At 44.7% G+C, this 14,338-nt stretch overlaps 1 protein-coding gene across 1 annotated transcript in view; it reads left to right on the top strand.

Annotated features, from left to right (window-relative positions):
• pnpla6 (patatin-like phospholipase domain containing 6) overlaps positions 1–14,338 on the top strand; it is a 259,651-nt gene that overhangs the window by 152,661 nt on the left and 92,652 nt on the right. Inside the window, exons 22-23 of the mRNA XM_070867081.1 lie at positions 1,052–1,115; positions 2,108–2,276. Coding sequence (XP_070723182.1) covers positions 1,052–1,115; positions 2,108–2,276 — 233 coding nt within the window. The remainder of the gene's footprint in view (positions 1–1,051; positions 1,116–2,107; positions 2,277–14,338) is intronic.

The following is a 14,338-nucleotide window of genomic DNA, read 5'->3' as shown; positions in this document are numbered from 1 at the left end:
TATTTTCCCCCTCTTGCTGATTTTCCCTTCCTGAAGTCCGGTTTCCTCATTGCCGCTTTCCCTGCAGTACCTCAATCAAGTATTGATTGGCAACGTGCGAAAATTGCGGGCACCACAAGGCACCAGCTGCCCACTTGCATGCCCTCCCCCGTGGCAGGCGTTTGTAATCGGGAGTGGCGATGCAAGACAGTTTCCTTGTCTCTGACCTGGGGGTGCTGAGGCTGATCAGCTGCCCAACCTGCATTCGGCTGACTTCCCCACACACCTCCGAGTGAACCTGGGGCTTTCTGGTTTGCAGTGCTGCGCTGTAGAAACCATTGCCAGGCAATTAAATGAGTTATGATCAGGATTCAGCCGGCTACTGTGAGGGAGGAGGGGTGTTGGTGAGGAGGGAATATTTGAACTGCAGGAAGTAACTCTCTCCCATCCATTGTTTAATGTCTGGCCAGCTAATTGCTTTGACTGAAACTTGTTTGTATCATTTACCCTAAAGAGGTAAGAACATAAGAAATAGGAGCAGGATTAGGCCATTCAGCTCCTTGAGCCTGCTTCGCCATTCAGTGAGATCATGGCTGATCTTCTACCTCAACTCCACTTTCCTGCACTATCCCCATGTCCCTTGATTCCCATAATATTCAAAAATCTATTGATCTCTGCCTTGAATACACTCAAAAACTGAGCCTCCACAGCCCTCTGGGGCAGAGAATTCCAAAGATTCACCACCCTCTGAGTGAAGAAGTTTCTCCTCATCTCAGTCCTAAATGTCCGACCCCTTATTCTGAGACTGTGACCCCTGGTTCTGGACTTCCCACCCACCTTTGGATCATCAGCAAACTTGGCTACATTACATAATGTCAGCTTCATAAACCCAAACGATAATCTGCAGTCTAGACTCCCTGCATCTACCCTGTCAATTCCTGTAAGAATTTTATATGTTTCAATGAGATCACCTCTCATTCTTCTAAACTGTGGCGAGTGCAGGCCTAGTTAGTGTGCATGTTAATGTTGACATTAACAATTCCTTTGAACTGCTGTCTTTGTAACTTGACAGGCCCCACATTACTGATGACCAGTGATGATATTAGGCAGCGCCTGGGTGGATCAGCACTGGACAGGTAAGAGTGCTATATAGGCATATATATCATGCTGTATAAGTATATATATTTAAAGCTGTATAAGTGTGTGTATGTATATATAATGCTGTATAAGTGTATATATATAATGCTGTATAAGTGTAGATATAAAATGCTGTATAAGTGTATATACATAATGCTGTATAAGTGTATATACATACACAATGCTGTGTAAGTAGGTATATACTGCTGTGTAAGAATGCTCCCAGCACTGCAGCTCGAAATTGGGCTTTAGTTGATATCTGGTGAGATGTGATTTCCGATGGCGATGGTCTGATAGAGTTATCAATTTCTCAGGTTATTGGGGGGCAATGTTTCCCAATACAGATTTATTTGTAATTTAATAAATGCTGTATCTGAATCCTTCCCGCTTTCCCCAAGGTCTGTCAGATGGATGATTTGCCCTCACTATTATTATGTCTCCTCTCGGCAGATTGGGGAAGGACTGTCGGTCTTTCTCCTGCCAGCTTTCTCCTGAGGGACACGCTACTTACTTTTCAATTCATTGTTTTTCTTTTCTTTTCACTCAATCTCTTATAATTGCTCAACCATTGGAGGCCGTGCCTTCTGTTGCTTGGGCCCCAAGCTCTGGAACTCCCTGCCTAAACCTCTCCACCTCTCTACCTCTATTCCCTCCTTCAAGACGCTCCTTAAAACCTCCCTCTTTGACTAAGCTTTTGATCACCTGCGCTAATTTCGAGTTATGCAGCTCGGTGTCAAATTGTTTTTTTGTATAATACTCCTGTGAAGCGCCTTGGGACGTTTCACTATGTTAAAGGCGCTATATAAATACAAGTTGTTGTTTGTGGTTGGATGTTGGCAATTCCAACTTGAGCCCCCAGTGTCACAGTCCAGTGCTCTTCTGCTCATGTAGTGTCTCTCCGCACGCTCTGTACGGTTGGCAGGTCGAGCAGGATGTACGATTACAGGTACCTACACGGTGAACAACCAGTGCCTTTTCTCTCCTTCTGTAGCATCCATGAATACCGCCTGTCGGGTTGGCTGGCCCAGCAAGAGGACATCCATCGGATTGTGTTGTACCAGACGGACTACTCCATGACACCTTGGACCCAACGCTGCATTCGACAAGCTGACTGCATCCTGATAGTCGGCCTTGGCGATCAGGAGCCCACTTTGGGACAGGTAGTGTGAAACTTTGCACAGCATTTAATCACAGTGTCCAATTCCCTGTGACCCATGAAGGGATGGTGTAACTAAAGAGAGCCCACTAGCTGTGATTACTAGTGAAGAGTAGGGAACCGGAACCGCAAACAATGAAAATGAATATCCACGGCCACAGAAGAGATCATCCTAAACATCTCGGAAAGGGTGCCAAGGAGACTGAAGATGGCAACCCTAAATAAGGGATCTTCCTGGAAGGTGCTATGTCGCACTTTGAGATTTTAACCTATTTGGCCTGGAAGGGAGTTAAGTTTAATTTATCTTATGCTGCTGCTGTGGTGAGTTAGATTCAGTGCACAGAGGGTTAACTCTCGTCGCGACGCACCCTATCTGAGATGTTGATTCCGACCATTGCATGGAATGCCAGACAACACAGCTATCAATCAGTCTTCCAAAAAGATGCACACACTTGGGGGTCTTATTACTACGGGCCTCCGGTCATGCTACCGTTTACATAAGAAATAGGAGCAGGAGTAGACCATTCGGCCCCTCGAGCCTGCTCCGCCATTCAATAAGATCATGACGGATCTGATCTTTACCTCAACTCCACCTCCCCGCCCGCTCCCCATAACCCTTGACTCCCCTATCATTCAGAAATCTGACTATGCCCACCTTAAATTTATTCAATGACCCAGCCTCCACAGCTCTCTGGGGTAGACAATTTCACAGATTCACAACCCTCTTGAGAGAATAAATTCCTCCTCATTTCCGTTTTAAATGGGTTAAACTAGATAGTAGGCAGTAGGGGAGCTCGCCAGATCATAGGGGAGTAACCAGTGACACTGACTGTGCGTACCCGAAATTTGTAACTGGAGCTTCGAGAACATTCAATAACAATAATCTGCATTTATATAGCACCATTAATGCAGGAAAAATGTCAGAGATGTATTCAATCAGTATGCTCTGCAAAGTCTTCTGTCAGATTGGCTAGCTACCATGGCTTCTACTGCAGTGCAATAGACAGCAGAGTTTGGGCAGCTTTGTAATGCATCAGTGTCACCACCTTGGTCACCACCTCTTACAGCCAAGGAAGGCAGCTGTCTCCGGGCACCGTGTGTGATGGGTGAGAATGGCCCAGGCACATTCATAGAAACATAGAAAATAGGTGCAGGCCATTCGGCCCTTCGAGTCTGCACCACCATTCAATATGATCATGGCTGATCATGCATTTCAGTACCCCATTCCTGCTTTCTCTCCATACCCCTTGATTCCTTTTAGTCGTGAGGGCCACATCTAACTCCCTTTTGAATATATCCAACGAACTGGCCCCAACAACTTTCTGTGGTCGAGAATTCCACATGCTCACAACGCTCTGAGTGAAGAAGTTTCTCCTCATCTCAGTCCTAAATGGCTTACTCCTTATCCTTAGACTGTGTCCCCTGGTTCTGGACTTCCCCAACATCGGGAACATTCTTCCTGAATCTAACCTGTCCTATCCCGTCAGAATTTTATATGTTTCTATGAGATCCCATCTCATTCTTCTAAATTCCATTGAATACAAGCCTAGTCGATCCAGTCTTTCTTCATATGTCAGTCCTGTCATCCCGGAAATCAGTCTGGTGAACCTTCGCTGCACTCCCTCAATAGCAAGAATGTCCTTCCTCAGATTAGGAGAACAAAACTGTACAAAATATTCAAGGTGTGGCCTCACCAAGGCCCTGTACAACTGCAGTAAGACCTCCCTGCTCCTATACTCAAATCCTCGCGCTATGAAGGCCAACATGTCATTTGCCGCCTTCACTGCCTGCTATACCTGTATGCCAACCTTCAATGACTGATGTACCATGACATCCAGGTCTCGTTGCACCTCCCCCTTTACCAATCTGTCACCATTCAGATAATAATCAGCCCTCCTGTTTTTAACCAAAGTGGATAACATCACATTTATCAACATTATCCCGCATCTGCTATGTATTTGCCCACTCACCTAACCTGCCCAAGTCACCCTGCAGCCTCAAAGCATCCTCCTCACAGCTCACACTGCCACCCAACTTAGTGTCATCTGCAAACTTGGCGATAATACATTCAATTCCTTTGTCTAAATCATTAAGGTATATTGTAAATAGCTAGGGTTCCAGCACTGAACCTTGCGGTACCCCACTAGTCACTGCCTGCCATTCTGAAAAGGACCCGTTTATTCCAATAGTAAGGAAGGACGTTGGCTTGGATGATGTGAAATCGGTATGGGTCGAGCTGCGGAATACCAAAGGGCAGAAAACGCTGGTGAGTGTTGTGTACAGGCCACCAAACAGTAGTAGTGAGGTTGGGGACAGTATCAAACAAGAAATAAGGGATGTGTGAAATAAAGGTACAGCAGTTATCATGGGCGACTTTAATTTACATATAGATTGGGCTAACCAAACTGGTAGCACTGCGGTAGAGGAGGATTTCCTGGAGTGTATTAGGGATGGTTTTCTTGACCAATATGTCGAGGAACCAACGAGAGATTTGGCCATCCTAGACTGGGTGATGTGAAATGAGAAGGGACGAATTAGCAATCTTGTGCGTGGCCCCTTGGGGAAGGGTGACCATAATATGGTAGAATTCTTTATTAAAATGGAGAATGACACAGTTAATTCAGAAATTGGATCCTAAACTTAAGGAACGCTAACTTCGACGGCATGAGGCGTGAATTGGCTAGAATAGACTGGCAAATGATACTTAAAGGGTTGACGGTGGATAGGCAATGGCAAACATTTATAGATCACGTGGGTGAACTTCAACAGTTGTATATCCCTGTCTGGAGTAAAAATAAAGCAGGGAAGGTGGCTCAACCGTGGCTAACAAGGGAAATTAAGGATAGTGTTAGATCCAAGGAAGAGGCATATAAATTGGCCAAAAAAAGCAGCAAACCTGAGGACTGGGAGAAATTTAGAATTCAGCAGAGGAGGACAAAGGGTTTAATTAGGAGGGGGAAAATAGAGTTCGAGAGGAAGATTGCCGGGAACATAAAAACTGACTGCAAAAGCTTCTATAGATATGTGAAGAGAAAAAGATTAGTGAAGACAAACGTAGGTCCCTTGCAGTCGGACTCAGGTGAATTAATAATGGGGAGCAAAGAAATGGCAGACCAATTGAACAAATACTTTGGTCTGTCTTCACGAAGGAAGACACAAATGACCTTGCGGATGTACTAGGGGACCGAGGGTCTAGTGAGAAGGAAAAACTGAAGTATATCCTTATTAGGCGGGAAATTGATGGGATTGAAGGCCGACAAATTCCCGGGGCCTGATTGTCTGCATCCCAGAGTACTTAAGGAGGTGGCCCTAGAAATAGTGGATGCATTGGTGATCATTTTCCAACAGTCTATCAACTCTGGATCAGTTCCTATGGACTGGAGGGTAGCTAATGTAACACCACTTTTTAAAAAAGGAGCGAGAGAGAAAATGGGAAATTATAGACCAGTTAGCCTGACGTCAGTAGTGGGGAATAATGTTGGAATCAATTATTAAGGATGAAATAGCAGCACATTTGGAAAGCAGTGACAGGATCGGTCCAAGTCAGCATGGATTTGTGAAAGGGAAATCATGCTTGACAAATCTTCTGGAATTTTTTGAGAATGTAACTAGTAGAATGGACAAGGGAGAACCAGTGGATGTGGTGTATTTGGACTTTCAAAAGGCCTTTGACAAGGTCCCACATAAGAGATTGGTGTGCAAAATCAAAGCACATGGTATTTGGGGTGATGTACTGGCATGGGTAGAGAATTGGTTGGCAGACAGGAAGCAGAGAGTCGGAATAAACGGGTCCTTTTTTGGAATGGGAGGGAGTGACTAGTGGAGTGCCGCAGGGCTCAGTGCTGGGACCCCAGCTCTTTACAATATACATTAACGATTTGGATGAAGGAATTGAGTGTAATATCTACAAGTTTGCAGATGACACTAAACTGAGTGGCGATGTGAGTTGCGAGGAGGACGCTAAGAGGCTGCAGGGTGACTTGGACAGGTTAGGTGAGTGGGCAAATGCATGGCAGATGCAATATAATGTGGATAAATGTGAGGTTATCCACTTTTGTGGCAAAAACACGAAGGCAGAATATTATCTGAATGGTGGCAGATTAGGAAAAGGGGAGGAGCAACGAGACCTGGGTGTCATGGTTCATCGGTCATTGAAAGTTGGCATGCAGGTACAGTAGGCGGTGAAGAAGGCAAATGGCATGTTGGTCTTCGTAGCTAGGGGATTTGAGTATAGGAGCAGGGAGGTCTTACTGCAATTTTCAGGGCCTTGGTGAGGCCTCACCTGGAATATTGTGTTCAGTTTTGGTCTCCTAATCTGAGGAAGGACGTTCTTGCTAATGAGGGAGTGCAGCGATGGTTCACCAGACTAATTCCAGGGATGGCTGGACTGACATATGAGGAGAGACTGGATCAACTGGGCCTTTATACACTGGAGTTTAGAAGGATGAGAGGGGATCTGATAGAAACGTATAAGATTCTGACGGGACAGGACAGGTTAGATGCGGGAAGAATGTTCCCGATGTTGGGGAAGTCCAGAACCAGGGGACACAGTCTTACGATAAGGGGTAAGCCATTTAGGACTGAGATGAGGAGAAACTTCTTCACTCAGAGAGTTGTTAACCTGTGGAATTCCCTGTCGTTGATGCCAGTTCATTGGATATATTCAAGAGGGAGTTAGATGTGGCCCTTACGGCTAAAGGGATCAAGGGGTATGGAGAGAAAGCAGGAAAGGGGTACTGAGGTGAATGATCAGCCATGATCATATTGAATGGTGGTGCAGGCTCGAAGGGCCAAATGACCTACTCCTGCACCTATTTTCTATATTTCCTACTCTCTACTTCCTGTCTGCCAACCAGTTCTCTATCAACATCAGCATATTATCTCCAATACCATGTGCTTTAATTTTGCACACTAATCTCTTGTGTGGGACCTTGTCAAAAGCCTTTTGAAAGTCTAAATACACAACATCCACTGGCTCCCCTTGTCCACTCTACTAGTTACATCCACAAAAAATTTTGGAAGATTTGTCAAGCGTGATTTCCCTTTCATAAAACCATGCTGATTTGGACCGATTCTGTCACTGCTTTCCAAATGCGTTGTTATTACATCTTTAATAATTGATTCCAACATTTTCCCCACCACCGATGTCAGGCTGACCGGTCTATAATTTCCTGTTTTCTCTCTCCCTCTTTTTTTAAAAAGTGGGGTTACATTAGCTATCCTCCAGTCCATAGGAACTGATCCAGAGTCTCGAGAATGTTGGAAAATGACCACCAATGCATCCACTATTTCTAGGGCCACTTCCTTAAGTACTCTGGGATGCAGACTATCAGGCCCTGGGGATTTATCGGCCTTCAATCCCATCAATTTCCCCAACACAATTTCCCACCTAATAAGGATATCCTTCAGTTCCTCCTTCTCACTAGACCCTCGGTCCCCTAGTACATTCGGAAGGTTATTTGTGTCTTCCTTCGTGAAGACAGAACCAAAGTATTTGTTCAATTGGTCTGCCATTTCTTTATTCCCCACTATAAATTCACCTGAGTCCGACTGCAAGGGACCTACGTTTGCCTTCACTAATCTTTTTCTCTTCACATATCTGTAGAAGCTTTTGCAGTCAGTTTTTGTTCCCTGCAAGCTTCCTCTCATATTCTATTTTCCCCCTCCTGATTAAACCCTTTGTCCTCCTCTGCTGAATTCTAAATTTCTCCCAGTCCTCAGATTTGCTGCTCTTTTTTGCCAATTTATATGCCTCTTCCTTGGATTTAACACTATTCCCTTGTAATTTCCCTTGTAAGCCACGGTTGAGCCACCTTCCCTGTTTTATTCACCCGTCTTCATTCCCCAGCCTCGCTGTGTGAAGGCACAGGACAATTGTACGTCAATTTTTCAAAGTTCTTTCACTTTTCTTCCCTACTCTTTCTGCTTTTCTTTATCATTATCTCTGATATTTATCACTTTCCAGTTTTATTATACTTAAACATCGTATTCTGGACAATGGGATAATGGCCAACAGTTAGAGTACTTGCCTCTGTTTCTGCGAACTAAATATTGGGAAGACTGAAGCCATTGCCTTCGGTCCCCGCTGCAAACTCCGTTCCACAGCCACCGACTCCATCCCTCTGCCTGGCCACTGTCTGATGCTGAAGCAGACCATTTGCAGCCTTGCTGTCTTCTGACTCCCCAGTTGAGCTTCCGACTACACATCCACTCCATCACTAAGACTGCCTACTTCCATCATCATCATCATCATAGGCAGTCCCTCGAAATCGAGGAAGACTTGCTTCCACTCTAAAAGTGAGTTCTCAGGTGGCTGTACAGTCCAATACGGGAATTACAGTCTCTGTCACAGGTGGGACAGACAGTGGTTGAAGGAAAGAGTGGGTGGGGAATCTAGTTTTCCGCACGCTCCTTCCGCTGCCTGCGCTTGGTTTCTGCGTGCTCTCGGTGACGAGACTCGAGGTGCTCAGCGCCTTCCCGGATGCTCTTCCTCCACTTGGGTGGTTTTTGGCCAGGGATTCCCTCCATAACATCGCCCCTCTCTGCTGCTGCCTCAGCCCACCTGCTGAAACCCTCATCCATGCCTTTGTTATCTGTAGACTCAGCTATTCCACTACTTTCCTGGCTGGCCTCCCATCCTCTATCCTACATAAACTTGAGCTCATCCAAAACTCGGCTGCCCGTGTCTTAACTCGCACCAAGTCCCGTTCACACATCACTCCTGTGCTCGCTGACCTACATTGGCTCCCGGTTGAGCAAAGCCTCTGTTTTAAAATTCTCATCTTTGTTTTCAAATCTCTCCAAGACCTTGCCCCTCCTTATCTCTGCCATCTCCTCCAACCTCACAACCCCCTGGGATCTCTGTGCTCCTCCAATTCTAGCCTCTTGAGCATGCCTGATTATAATGGGTGCACTATCGGTGGCCGTGCCTTCAGCTGCCTGGGCCCTACGCTGCAAAATTCCCTCCTTAAACCTCTCCGCCTCTCTACCCCTCTCCTTTAAGACATGCCTTAAACAAGCTTTTGGTCATCTGCCCTAATATCCCCTTATGTGGCTCAGTGTCCGATTTTATTTGATAACGCTCCTGTGAAGTGCCTTGGCGTTAAAGGTGCTATATAAATGCAGTTTGTTATTGATGTGCTATATAAATGTAATTAATTGTTGCTTTTTGATCATCAATTTTTATGTAAATATATTAGTTTCCGTGTGAAAAATACTCTGAAACCGCATGCAGTAGTAGGTAAAAAGAGAAAATGCTGGAAATACTCAGCAGGACCGACAGCATCTGTGGAGAGAGAAACAGTTTACATCAGAACTGGAAAACGTGAGAGATGTAACAGATTTTAAGCAAGTGCAAGGGCAGGGAAAGTGGGGAGGGGTGGAAAGAACAAAAGGGAAGGTCTGTGATCAGGTGGAAGGCACCCACCAACGCTAATATTAACTAAGATAGAATCGGTGTAAAAGATATCGAGGGCGCAGAATGCTTAAAATGCATTCAGGAGAACTTTATTAGCCAGTACGTAGCAATCCCAACAAGGGAAGGGATGGTTCTGGACTTAGTTTTAGGGAATGAAGCTGGGCAGATGGGAGTTGTTATCAGTTTTGGTTGTAGTGATCATAATTCAGTTAGATTTAGTGTAGTTATGGAAAAGGACAAAGGACAGGAGTAAAAGTTCTCAATTGGGGAAAAGCCAGTCTTACTAAGCTGAGAGGTGATTTAGGAAAAATGGACTGGAAACAGCTATTTGAAGGTAAATCAGTGTCAGAGCAGTGGGAGGCATTCAAGAAGGAAATAGTGAGGGTTCAGAGCAAGTATGTCCCCTTAAAGAAAAAGGGTGGAACTCCAGAATTTAGAGCCCCCTGGATGTCAAGAGGCATACAGGGTAGGATAAAGTGTAAAAGGGAAGCTTATGTCAGATACGGAGAGCTATAAATACTGCAGAAAGCCCAGAGGAATATAGAAAGTGCAGGGGTGAAATTAAAAAGGAAATTAGGAAAACAAAGAGGGAGCAGACCATGAAAAAAATATTGGCAAGTTAAGGAAAACCCAAAGATGTTTTATAAACTAAAGGAAGAGTTGGGCCTAATACAGACCAAAAAGTAACCTGTGCATTGATGCGGAAGATGTGGGTTTGGTTCTTAATGAATACTTTATGTCTGCCTTCACAAGAGAGGGATGATGCACACATTGTAGTTCAGGAGGAGTGTGAAATATTAGATGAGATAAACATAGTGACAGAGGAAGTATTAAGGGGTTTAGCATCTTTGAAAGTAGATAAATCCCCAGGCCCAGATGAAATGTATCCCAGGCTGTTAAGGGAAGCAAGGGAGGAAATAGCGGAGGCTCTGACCATCATTTTTCAGTCCTCTTTGGCTACAGGTGTGGTACTGGAGGACTGCTAACATTGTACCTTTGTTTAAAAAGGGAGAAAGCGATAGACCGAGTAATTACAGGCCAGTTAGCTTAACCTCAGTGGTGGGAAAATTACTGGGAAAAGTCCTGAGAGACAGTTTAATTGTCATTTAAAAAGACACGGATTAATCAGGGACAGTCAGCATGGATTTGTTAAGGGAAGGTCGTGTCTCACTGATTTGAATTTTTTGAGGAGGGTCGATGAGGGTAGTGCGTTTGATGTAATGTATATGGATTTTAGCAAGGCTTTTGATAAGGTCCCACATGGCAGACTGGTCACGAAACTAAAAACCCATGGGATCCAAGGGAAAGTAACAAGTTGGGTCCAAAATTGTCTCAGTGGCAGGAAGCAAAGGGTAATGGTCGATGGGTGTTTTTGTGACTGGAACATTAAGTCCCTTGCTTTTTGTGGTATATATCAATGATTTAGACTTGAATGTAGGGGGTATGATTAAGAAGTTTGCAGATTATTCTAAAATTGACTATGTGTTTGATAATGAAGAAAAAATGCTGTAGACTGCAGGAAGATATCAATGGACTGGTCAGGTGAGCAGAAAATTGGCAAATGGAATTCAATCCGGAAAAATTATGTAATACATTTAGGGAGGCCTAACGAGGCAAGAGAATACACAATGAAGGGTAGGACACTGAGAAGTGTAGAGGAACAAAGGGACCTTGGAGTGCATGTCCACAGATCCCTGAAGGTAGTGGGCCAGGTAGATAAGATGATTAAGCAGACATTGAGGGCATCAAACAGGAAATTAGGAGTGCATGCAATAAAGGTGCAGCAGTTATAATGGATGACTATAATATGCACATAGATTGGGCTAGCCAAACTGGAAGCAATACGGTGGAGGAGGATTTCCTGGAGTGCATAAGGGATGGTTTTCTAGACCAATATGTCGAGGAACCAACTAGGGGGGAGGCCATCTTAGACTGGGTGTTGTGTAATGAGAGAGGATTAATTAGCAATCTCATTGTGCGAGGCCCCTTGGGGAAGAGTAACCATAATATGGTGGAATTCTGCATTAGGATGGAGAATGAAACAGTTAATTCAGAGACCATGGTCCAGAACTTAAAGAAAGGTAACTTTGAAGGTATGAGGCGTGAATTGGCTAGGATAGATTGGCGAATGATACTTAAGGGGTTGACTGTGGATGGGCAATGGCAGACATTTAGAGACCGCATGGATGAATTACAACAATTGTACATTCCTGTCTGGCGTAAAAATAAAAAAGGGAAGGTGGCTCAACCGTGGCTATCTAGGGAAATCAGGGATAGTATTAAAGCCAAGGAAATGGCATACAAATTGGCCAGAAATAGCAGTGAACCTGGTGACTGGGAGAAATTTAAAATTCAGCAGAGGAGGACAAAGGGTTTGATTAGGGCAGGGAAAATGGAGTACGAGAAGAAGCTTGCAGGGAACATTAAGGCGGATTGCAAAAGTTTCTATAGGTATGTAAAGAGAAAAAGGTTAGTAAAGACAAACGTAGGTCCCCTGCAGTCAGAATCAGGGGAAGTCATAACGGGGAACAAAGAAATGGCAGACCAATTGAACAAGTACTTTGGTTCAGTATTCACTAAGGAGGACACAAACAACCTTCCGGATATAAAAGGGGTCAAAGGGTCTAGTAAGGAGGAGGAACTGAGGGAAATCTTTATTAGTCGGGAAATTGTGTTGGGGAAATTGATGGGATTGAAGGCCGATAAATCCCCAGGGCCTGATGGACTGCATCCCAGAGTACTTAAGGAGGTGGCCTTGGAAATAGCGGATGCATTGACAATCATTTTCCAACATTCCATTGACTCTGGATCAGTTCCTATCGAGTGGAGGGTAGCCAATGTAACCCCACTTTTTAAAAAAGGAGGGAGAGAGAAAGCGAATTATAGACCGGTCAGCCTGACCTCAGTAGTGGGTAAAATGATGGAATCAATTATTAAGGATGTCATAGCAGCGCATTTGGAAAATGGTGACATGATAGGTCCAAGTCAGCATGGATTTGTGAAAGGGAGATCATGCTTGACAAATCTTCTGGAATTTTTTGAGGATGTTTCCAATAAAGTGGACAAAGGAGTACCAGTTGATGTGGTATATTTGGACTTTCAGAAGGCTTTCGACAAGGTCCCACACAGGAGATTAATGTGCAAAGTTAAAGCACATGGGATTGGGGGGTAGTGTGCTGACGTGGATTGAGAACTGGTTGTCAGACAGGAAGCAAAGAGTAGGAGTAAATGGGTACTTTTCGGAATGGCAGGCAGTGACTAGTGGGGTACCGCAGGGTTCTGTGCTGGGGCCCCAGCTGTTTACATTGTACATTAATGATTTAGACGAGGGGATTAAATGTAGTATCTCCAAATTTGCGGATGACACTAAGTTGGGTGGCAGTGTGAGCTGCGAGGAGGATGCTATGAGGTTGCAGAGTGACTTGGATAGGTTAGGTGAGTGGGCAAATGCATGGCAGATGAAGTATAATATGGATAAATGTGAGGTTATCCACTTTGGTGGTAAAAACAGAGAGACAGACTATTATCTGAATGGTGACAGATTAGGAAAAGGGAAGGTGCAACGAGACCTGGGTGTCATGGTACATCAGTCATTGAAGGTTGGCATGCAGGTACAGCAGGCGGTTAAGAAAGCAAATGGCATGTTGGCCTTCATAGCGAGGGGATTTGAGTACAGGGGCAGGGAGGTGTTGCTACAGTTGTACAGGGCCTTGGTGAGGCCACACCTGGAGTATTGTGTACAGTTTTGGTCTCCTAACTTGAGGAAGGACATTCTTGCTATTGAGGGAGTGCAGCGAAGATTCACCAGACTGATTCCCGGGATGATGGGACTGACCTATCAAGAAAGACTGGATCAACTGGGCTTGTATTCACTGGAGTTCAGAAGAGTGAGAGGGGACCTCATAGAAACGTTTAAAATTCTGATGGGTTTGGACAGGTTGGATGCAGGAAGAATGTTCCCAATGTTGGGGAAGTCCAGAACCAGGGGTCACAGTCTGAGGATAAGGGGTAAGCCATTTAGGACCGAGATAAGGAGAAACTTCTTCACCCAGAGAGTGGTGAACCTGTGGAATTCTCTACCACAGAAAGTAGTTGAGGCCAATTCACTAAATATATTCAAAAGGGAGTTAGATGAAGTCCTTGCTACTCGGGGGATCAAGGGGTATGGCGTGAAAGCAGGAAGGGGGTACTGAAGTTTCATGTTCAGCCATGAACTCATTGAATGGCGGTGCAGGCTAGAAGGGCTGAATGGCCTGCTCCTGCACCTATTTTCTATGTTTCTATTATGGGATTCTCCTTTATTAGCCGACGCGTAGAATATAAGAGCAGGAACAGTGGATAGTCAAGGGGCTATGGGGGGAGGAACTTAACACAATCACAATCACTAAGAAGGTGGTACTCAGTAAGATAATAGGACTAAAGGCAGATAAATCCCCTGGACCTGATCCCCTGGACCTAGGGTCTTGAGGAATTGCGGCAGGGATAGTGGATGCATTGGTTATAATTGACCAAAATTCCCTGGATTCTGGGGAGGTCCCAGCAGATTAGAAAACTGCAAATGTAATGCCCCTATTTTAAAAAAAAGGAGGCAGACAAAAAGTAGGAAACTATAGACCAGTTAGCCTAACATCTGTGGTTGGGAAAATGTT

Source organism: Pristiophorus japonicus, chromosome 24 (genome assembly GCF_044704955.1).
Source record: "Pristiophorus japonicus isolate sPriJap1 chromosome 24, sPriJap1.hap1, whole genome shotgun sequence".
NCBI lineage: Eukaryota > Metazoa > Chordata > Chondrichthyes > Pristiophoridae > Pristiophorus > Pristiophorus japonicus.
Note: the sequence above shows the minus strand (reverse complement) of the source record. Positions and strands in the feature narration are given on the sequence as shown.